General features: G+C 50.1%; 2 protein-coding genes across 3 annotated transcripts in view; one reads left to right on the top strand and one right to left on the bottom strand.

Annotated features, from left to right (window-relative positions):
- KRT18 (keratin 18, type I) overlaps window positions 1-1133 on the bottom strand; it is a 5279-nt gene extending 4146 nt beyond the window's left edge. Inside the window, exon 1 of the mRNA XM_011930690.1 lies at window positions 1101-1133. Within this exon, the coding sequence (XP_011786080.1) occupies window positions 1101-1133 (33 nt within the window). The remainder of the gene's footprint in view (window positions 1-1100) is intronic.
- Window positions 1-9229, top strand: part of KRT8 (keratin 8, type II) — a 52282-nt gene that overhangs the window by 969 nt on the left and 42084 nt on the right. The gene's annotated exons all lie outside the window — the stretch shown is intronic.

Genomic DNA, 9229 nt, shown 5'->3' on the forward strand with positions numbered 1-9229 from the left:
CCCGGGCCCCACCCCCGCGCCCTACGCGCAGCCCTGCCAAGCCCCGCTCCTTCCCCAGAAACGGGGTGGCCAACAGGGCACGGACACGGGCAGCAGGTGTTGTTGGACCTCAAGGCTGCTTTCAGGGCAGGAAATGACGTTTTTATGCCCTTCTCCCCCAGGTGGAGGAGGTGCTGGTGAGTTTGAAATTTGGGAGTCTTCGCCGGGCGCAGTGGCTCACGCCTGTAATCCTCGCACTTTGGGAGGCCGAGGCGGGCGGATCACGAGGTCAGCAGATCGAGACCATCCTAGCCAACATGGTGAAACCCCCTGTCTACTAAAATACAAAAAATTAGCCGGACGTGATGGTGCACGCCTGTAGTTCCAGCTACTTGAGAGGCTGAGGAAGGGGAATCGCTTGAACTCGGGAGACAGAGGTTGCAGTGAGCCGAGATCGCGCCACTGCACTCCAGCCTGGCGACAGAGTGAGACTCCGTCTCAAAAAAAAAAGAAATTTGGGGATCTGGTGATATGCGGGTGGAATGGCCTGTGAGTCCCTCTAGCTGTCCTCAACTTGCAGCCCAAATTATCCACCTGTGGAGGGGATCTTGGGGGCATCCTGGAACCCCAGGAGTCCCGGCGAAGAAAGGCTGGGAGCTGGAGAAGAGGAGGAGAAGCAATGCCAAGCCTCACAGCTGCTGGTTTGCACACTCACACCCCAGCTGCACCTGGCTCCCAAACACTCCCCCGCCTGCCCACGTTTCCTCACACACACACCCGAATCACACAGAGGTGTGCTCTCAATTGCACACACACATACATTCACTCAGCAAATAGGTGCAGACTCCCGAAAACAAACCCAGTCTCTGAGCCCCCTCCATCTCCCGCCCCTCTCCTGACCTCACTCCCAGGGGCCTTGCCTCAGTGGAACACTGTGATTTGGACAGGGAATGGGTCCTGACTTCTGCACACCCGTATATCACCTTTCCTGCATCCTTAGTTAAACAAATCCTGAGCATTTACAATTCAACCAGTATGCATTTAGGACCTACTGTGAGCCAGGCCCAGCTCTAGGAGCTGGGAGAGTAGGGTGGTGACAAAAGAGACCCAAAATCTCTCACGGAGATTTTAATGTGTTCCACATCGCCAGGCATGGTGGCTTACGACTATAATCCCAGCACTTTGGGAGGCCGGGGTGGGTGGATCACCTGAGGTCAAGAGTTCGATGCCACTGCACTCCAGCCTAGACAACAGAGTGAGACTCCGTCTCAAAAAAGAAAAAAAAAAAGTTTGAGACCAGCCTCGCTAATATGGTGAAACCCTGTCTCTACCAAAAATACAAAAATTAGCCAGGCACAGTGGCACGTGCCAGTAATCCCAGCTACTCAGGAGGCTGAGGCAGGAGAATCGCTTGAACCCAGGAGGCAGAGGTTGCAGTGAGCCAAGATCGTGCCATTGCACTCCAGCCTGGGCAACCAGGAGTGAAACTCTGACTCAAAATGAATAAATAAATAAATAATAAAATAAAAGTAATGTGTTCCACATTGCACGGGGCCTGAGAGGACAGGCAGGCACTCCTAGGACCACCATAGCAGCGACCCAGCCCTGGTGGCCAGTGCCCCTTCCCTCTTTACTAGGACTTTTCTCCTGGCCAGTCCTTTCCCTGTCTCCTCTTGTAAGGCTGTCTGGATTTGAAGCCTGTCCCCAGGGGACTGCATCCTCCAGGACGCTCTCCCCAGCCTCTGCGTGAGAAGGATGGAGGTAGGGAGGCTTTCATGCTGCCTGCCCCCGAAGCCGAATGACCATCTCTACTGAATGAAGTGTTGGGGGGAACCCCGAGGTGTTGGGCCTTCAAGTTCGTCAGCTCCAGCAGCTCATTTTTCTGGCAGGGCCTGGTATGACACGTTTGGCTCTGTTCTTTGCTCTGGAGTGGACCTGTTGATTCTTATCCAGCTGCCAGCTGAGGGGGAAGGGGAGGACAAACAGTAGGGTAGGCCTGGGAGAGAAGGGACTCTGGCAGAGCCTGGCCAGTGGACCTGCCAGGTGGGAGGCACAGCACAGATAAAGAGCCTGACCCTGGATTGTTCCTGATCTGTCACCTAATGGTGGGGAGAGCCCCACAGTGCTCAATGGGAGCCAGCCAGGGGATGGGTCAGGGTGGAAGCTGGCCAGGGAGGGCCAGGGCCTACTGGTGGCTGGGAGGCAAACAGGATGCAAAATAACGTACAGATGAATACCCACTGGTTTTGCATACAAGGCTTCTGGGAGGTAAGAGGTTCCAGTCAGAGGGGTCTCTCTTGCTTTCACCTTTACATTCCCCCACTGAATTCCAGAATTGTCAAGTTGTGCAGAATTTTATAATAAAGTATGTGGATTCAACAAGCAACATACTGCCTTATACTGTTATTGCTAAGATTTAAGTCAGACAGCCCGGGTACTTTGCTAGCTGTGTAACCTTGGGGAAGTCACCTAACTCTGAACTTCAGTTTCTTCACTTGTACAAGGAAAATAGTAAGACCTGTCCAGTCTATTTCCTTGGGTGGCAGTGCATGTAAATGTAAATTATCACTCACTCATTCATCAAACAAATACTAATTATTTGTATTGGAGCCTTCCTTCAAAGTAAGGAAGGCTTCAGTACATCCAGGAGGGCAGATAGAGGGGTCAATTTAATTAGAAAGACGGGCTCAAGGGGTTTGAAGTCTGTCTCTCTGAGTCACTTAAAAACCCTGGGGCACTTTGAGTTCTACCAGCAATCAAACCAGATTCTAGAATTTTTTTCCAAGCTCATTCTCAGGTCCTTGTCTGATCCCTGCCCCACCCCAACTGCTAGGAAGCCTCTGGGACCTGTGGAGGTGCAGCGTGGGGGCTGGAGAGGGAAAGCTGCCAGCTAGACCTTATCTCTCCTACTGATGTCGATGGCTGCATTCCTGACTTCTTGCAGCATGGAGCAAATATCGACCTCAGGCTTCCAGCACCAGCCTGCCCCTTCCCATCACTTCCAGATTCCTCTGTGGCTCAGGGCTTTTTCACTTTGTCAGAGAGTCTCTCAGAGACCTGGGGTGAAAGTCTCGGCCCCCAGATTCCCAGCACTAGGGTTGTAGGGTGGGGGTGGGAAGCAAGGTGGAAAGGGGGATGGTGTGATTGTGAGGACAGTCCCGGGAGAGGGTGAGAAGCTCCCAGAACAGACAGGAAGAGTAATGAGCCTCGATGGGGGAATCCGGAAGGAGGGGAAATGGTTCTCCACCCACCATCAGTCCTGCATTCCATCGTCCAGCAGAAGGGGAGTGGGAACCTGAGAGGCAGGTTTAATTTCAGAGTAGACTCAGAGATGACCTGATAGGGGTGGGTCAGCTCTTCCCGCCCCCTCCACATTCTCCCACAAAGGGCTAGAGCTGATGGCTCTGGGGAAACTAGGTGGTGGGGAGATGAGAGAATTAGGGAGGATTGGAAGGCCGGCAGTCCTTCCGCCTTTGCTTTAACGTTTAAGCTGGAAATTCCTTGCTCAGCCTGGAGGAGGGAGGTGTTTGGAACAGCAACTGAGGTGTAAGGATGGGGTCTATACACAAAACAGGGAGAGACTGATTCCCACCCTCTTCTTCAAAGACTGAGGGTGACTCCACTTTGTTGGAGACAGTGAGAAGGCCCTGTGATGGGGTGGGCTGGAAGGAGGAGGGGATCGCCTCAGAGGCTCCCCTGGGCTCCCTTCAGCTACTCTCAGTGGAGGGTGCACCTATGCAGGGGGGCCTCCCACAGGAGAAATCCCAGGGCTGCTGAGTTAGGGGCAGAGCTGTTGAGACAGGGAGATCTGGGGTGGAACTCAAAGGAAAAGGAATCTGGGGCAGAATGGGAATCCTTGTGCCCAGCCCTGCATCTGGCACACAGGTGGAGCTCTGTAAATACTTTAGGTTTAAGTAATTAATAAACACGGGGTGCTAGGAGAGGTCAGTGGGGGTCATCAGAATGTGCAGTCAGGTAACCTGCAGAGAGACAGGAGGTGGGGGCAAGGGTACAGGCTTCAGAGGCAGCTGTGGGGCAGGCGGAGGAGGCGGGTGGCAGCTGGGTGCAGGACCCAGTCTGATATCAAGACTTCTGGAATTTCAGCACCCTACTTGGAGTCCCTGGCACTGCCTGTGAAGGTGGGGAGGGATTCTCAGGGCTTGGGCCAGGCCCTCTCCCCCAGGGGTGGGACAGTCGAGGAATGCTCTGACACTTAGTATCATTGCTTCGAACTCCAACGATAAAGGAAGAGGAACGGTCAGCTCTGAGAAGCATGTGGCTGCCCAGGAACCTCCAGGCACTGAAGCTCAGAGAAGTCGGGGAACCTGGCCCTTCTAGGAGCCCCTCAGCTCCCTGGCCCAGCTCCCACCAGGAATGGCCTTGCCTGTGCTTATGTCCTTTGCCCCTTCTGACCCTGGTGCTGTTGGCTTCTCCTCAGGTACAACCCCAGTATCCCAATGCCATATCCCCCAGCCTATCACTTCACTCAAATCCACCCAGAGATTAGAGGAGGGCAAAGGGATGAACAGGGCATTTGGTGTCAAAAGACCCGGATTCGGCCAGGTGGCTCATGCCTGTAATCCCAGCACTTTGAGAGGTTGAGGCGGGAGAATCGCTTAAGCCAGGAATTTGAGACCAGCCTGGGCAGTATAACGAGACCCTGCCTCTATGAAATAATGAAATATTTCAATATTTCATAATATTCCCCACTTCTGGCTTAGTGATCTTCAGCAGCCTTTACTAGCCTGGTCTCTCCTCAGATGTAGAATGAGAATAAGAGTAACATCCACTTCGAGAGTTTTCATGAGAACCAAATGAGATCACATGCCTGGAAGAGCTTTGGCAGCTGAGAAGCCAACTGACCTCCCCTCCTTCTGCTATGCCCCATTTGTTCCTTTTCTTCCCAGCCCCCTTGTTCTTTTGCCCTCACTGCTTTCCATCCTTCTGCTCCCTGCTCACCACTATTTTTTCCATCTAACCTGTGCTCAAGCAAGGTGGCTAAGACTGAGTCTTTGAAAAGGCGGGTGAAATGGAAGAGCAGAGTGGCCAAGAACCTATCTCTAAATCATCCAGTCAATTGGCCCTGTTTCTGTCAGCCTCTTTCCTGGCCTAGGCTGGGCAGGTTCGCCAGCAGTGTTTAGGGAACTATCCTGCGAGCAGCTAGAAGAGCAGGGCTGGAGCTTGGGAGAGGCATGGGGCAGGAGGTATGGATGCCAGGGTCACAGCTAACCTGCGGGGCCTTTAAACAAATTGCAGAGAGGCAGCCTCCTCTTTGTCTCCTGGCAGGGTGTACCTGTGCACTGAACACTCTGCACGGCCACATGCAGCGGGCCCACCTGGAGCATCCCCCTCAAGGATTTGGGTGGAACCCAGTTGTGGGTGAGGTGGCCTAAGGAAAAGGATCAGGGAAAAGAAGGAGCAGAGTCAGCACACAGGGACTTGAGGCAAGAAGAAGAGGAAGAGACAGAGGGAGAAGAGGAGAAAGAGGAGAAGGCCTAGATCTCTAAGCTTCCAGGAAGATACCAGGAGAGAGGGTGTTATGAAAGCCAAGAAGAATGAGGTTCAAGGAAGGGCAGTCCACAGGCCAGGTGCACAAGGAGATCAAGGAGGCTGAGGACAAAAAGAGCACTTTCAGTAGAGCGATGGAGCTGGGAATGTGGACCGAGAGGGAGGAGTGAGAGGATCAAGGGGAGGCAAAATATAGACTTTTCTTTCAAGCAGTCTATCAGCAAAGGACAGGAGAAATCAGGAGGCCATGCTGTTGTTAGGTCGCAGAGTTGATGGAAGGTTGCCTTAGGATGAGACAGTTTAGTAAGGCTGATCAACAATTAAAAAGCAATAGCACTAAAGTGTGGTTGGTGCTATGCCTGGGTGAGTCCAGGGAACAATGGAAGCCCAAAGCAGTAAACACTAATCCTGCTTGAGATTCTGAGGCAATGGAGTGACATTTAAGCTGCAACCTGAAAAGTGATATCCTAATAGGTGGCAGAACTGGGATGCATTGTGTGTAACCTCTCTAGGCTCCTGCGTCTCCAATCAGAAGCGTGAGGCAGAGGCAGGACACCGTGGCACATGAGGTGAACTCTGTGGTCTAACTACAAGACATAAGAGGATGAGTCAGTGGTCTTGAGATCCCAACAGTGGTTACACAACATGGCTTCGTGATGAGATCAGCCACACAAGAAACACTGTGTATCCTGGGGGTGGGAGAGAAAAAATGGTGGGCTTCACTGAGGGATGAGAAGGCAGGAGTGGTAGAAGCCCAGGGACAAAGAAGTCTAGCCTTAAAACATGGCTGAAAGGGCTGGGCCTTGGGTGGGGAAGCAAAGGCAAACAGAAGAGTTTAGTGGAAAAGGAAGAAGTCCAGGACTGATGTGGCACGGCAGTTGGAAGCTGCAGAGAAAGCACAGGATCGTGAGATGGGGAAGGTGAGAGGGGGTATCAGAATCTGGGGTCAGAGCAGCTGGTGATGTCATTTCAGGGTGCTGAAGGCACTGAAAATCATGGGGTTAAGAATATTTGGGTAAAGAGAGGATGGAGAAACAAAATTTTGGAGTTGGACAGATCTCAGTTTGAATCCCAGCTCTGCTTGTTTCTTTGCTAGGTGACCTTGGTCAAGTTGGGTGCCCAAGTCAGCGAGCTTCTCTGATCTCCAGCTTCCTTATCGGTTTGTTACAGAGATTAAGAGTGTATGATAGGGCCTGGGGCGGAGCAGGTGCTTGTTAAATGTGCTCCCTGCCTCCTCCTCCTGGAAGAATCATAAACATGGAGGTTTAAGGCTGTCGGTTTAGTTAATTTCCACCAACAGTGACCTGGGAATACAAAGGTAAATAAAACTAGACAATAATAATCAAGGAGATTATTTAGAGGGAACAGATCATTGGGCAAACAAAATACAGTGTGATTGGTGCTATGAAAAGCTCCAGAGGACTGTCAGAGAAAGGAAGAATTCGTTAATTCATTAATGCTTTGTAAGGCACCTAATGCCAGCATGGTCTAGGATCTGAGAATACAGCACAGAAAAGCCACAAGGTTGCTGCTTTTTTGGAGCTTGCGTTTTACGTGCTGAAGGACTGGGGTCATGGAGAACCTCATGGAGGTCAAATGAATGCTCAGACAGGGCGTCAAAAAATGAGTAAAAGCCGGGGCGCGGTGGCTCACACCTGTAATCCCAGCATTTTGGGAGGCTGAGGCAGGCGGATCACCTGAGGTTGGGAGTTTGAGACCAGCCTGACCAACAGGGAGAAACCCTGTCTCCACTAAAAATACAAAATTAGCTGGGCGTGGTGGCGCATGCCTGTAATTCCAGCTACTTGAGAGGCTGAAGCAGGAGAATTGCTTGAACTCGGGAGGTGGAGGTTGCGGTGGGCTGAGATCACGCCATTGCACTCCAGCCTGGGCAACAAGAGCAAAACAGTGTCTCAAAAAAAAAAAAAAAAAAAGCAAAAACTTGCTAGGTAAGGTTTTCTAAACAGAACACTTGGCACCGTGGCTTTTTAAAGCATCCACCAGAATTCCCTCCTCTGAGATTCAGAACCATATCTCCTGCTGGTCACTGGATATTATTCCTAATTGGAGGTTTCAAGGAAACCTTATGCTTTTCACATATAAGGCTGAGCCTATGATCTTCCCTCATCTGTGGGTTTTCTTGTTTTAAAATACTTAGATTTATAGATGGGCTTGGTGGCACATGCCTGTAATACCAGCTACTCAGTAGGCTGAGGCAGGAGAATCACTTGAATCCGGGAGGCGGAGGTTGTGGTGAGCCAAGATTGCGCCATTGCACTCCAGCCTAGGCAACAACAGTGAAACTCCATCTTAAAAAAAAAAAAAAGAAAAATTTAGATTTATTGATGCACAATTTGCCTACAGTAACATTCACCCTTTTTAGGTATACAGTTTGATGGGTGTTGACAAATGGATGCAGCTGTGGAACTGCCACCATAATCAAAATACATAATTTTTATCCCCTCAAAAAGTTCCAGGCCGGGCATGGTGGCTCACGCCTGTAATCCCAGCACTTTGGGAGAGTGAGGTGGGTAGATCACGAGTTCATGAGTTCCAGACCAACCTGGCCAAGATGGTGAAACCCTGTCTCTACTACAAATACAAAAAAATCAGTGGGGCGTGGTGGTGGGTACCTGTAGTCCCAGCTACTCAGGAGGCTGAGGCAAGAGAATTGCTTGAACCCAGGAGGCGGAGGTTGTAGTGAGCTGAGATGGCGCAACTGCACTCCAGCCTGGGCCACAAAGTGAGACTTCGTTTCCAAAAAAAAAAAAAAGTTCAATTGTGTTCTTTTATAGTCAAGTTCATTGCTCACCCCTATACCTCCTCCCCAACACCCCCAGCTATAGTAACCACTGATCTGTTCTCTGTCCTTACAGCTTTTCCTTTTCCATAATGTTGTATAAAATATACTATACAATGTGTAGTTTTTTGTGTAGCTTTTTTCTTTTCTTTTCTTTTCTTTTGAGACTGAGTTTTGTTCTGTTGCCCAGGCTGGAGTGCCATGGCATGATCTTGGTTCACTGCAACCTCCACTTTCCAGGTTCAAGCGATTCTCCTGCCTTAGCCTCCCGAGTAGCTGGGACTACAAGCATAAGCTACCATGTCTGGCTAATTTTTTGTATTTTTAGTAGAGATGGGATTTCACCATGTTGGCCAGGCTGGTGTCAAACACCTGAGCTTGGTAATCCATCTACCTTGGCCTCCCAAAGTGCTAGGATTACAGGCATGACCCACCACACCTGGCCCAGTGTGTAGCTTTTTGTCTTTGGTTTCTTTTACTTAACATGATGCTTTTGTGATTCATCTATGTTGTTGCAGGGTATTAGTATTTTTCCTTCCTTTTAATGGCAGCATAATATTCCATCGCATAGAGTTACCATAATTTGTTTATCCATTCACCAGTAGATGAATATTTATTTTGTTCTTAGTTTTTCTTTTCTTTTCTTTTTCTTTTTTTGGTAGAGATGAGGGTCTCAATATGGCTGGTCTTAAATTCCCGGCCTGAGTTCCTGACCCCCAGTGATCCTCCCACCTTGGTCTTCCAAAGTGCTGGGATTACAGGCATGAGCCACAGTGCTCAGCTCCAGTTTTCAGCAATTATGAATAAAGCTGTTTATCTTTGTGTGGATATATGTTTTCTTCCTTTTTTTCTTTTTCTTTTTTTTTTTTTTTTTTACAGAGAGTCTCCCTCTGTCAATCAGGCTGGCGTTCCATGGCCTGATTTTGGCTCACTGCAACCTCT

This window comes from Colobus angolensis, unplaced genomic scaffold (assembly GCF_000951035.1).
Source record: "Colobus angolensis palliatus isolate OR3802 unplaced genomic scaffold, Cang.pa_1.0 Scaffold87, whole genome shotgun sequence".
Lineage (NCBI taxonomy): Eukaryota > Metazoa > Chordata > Mammalia > Primates > Cercopithecidae > Colobus > Colobus angolensis.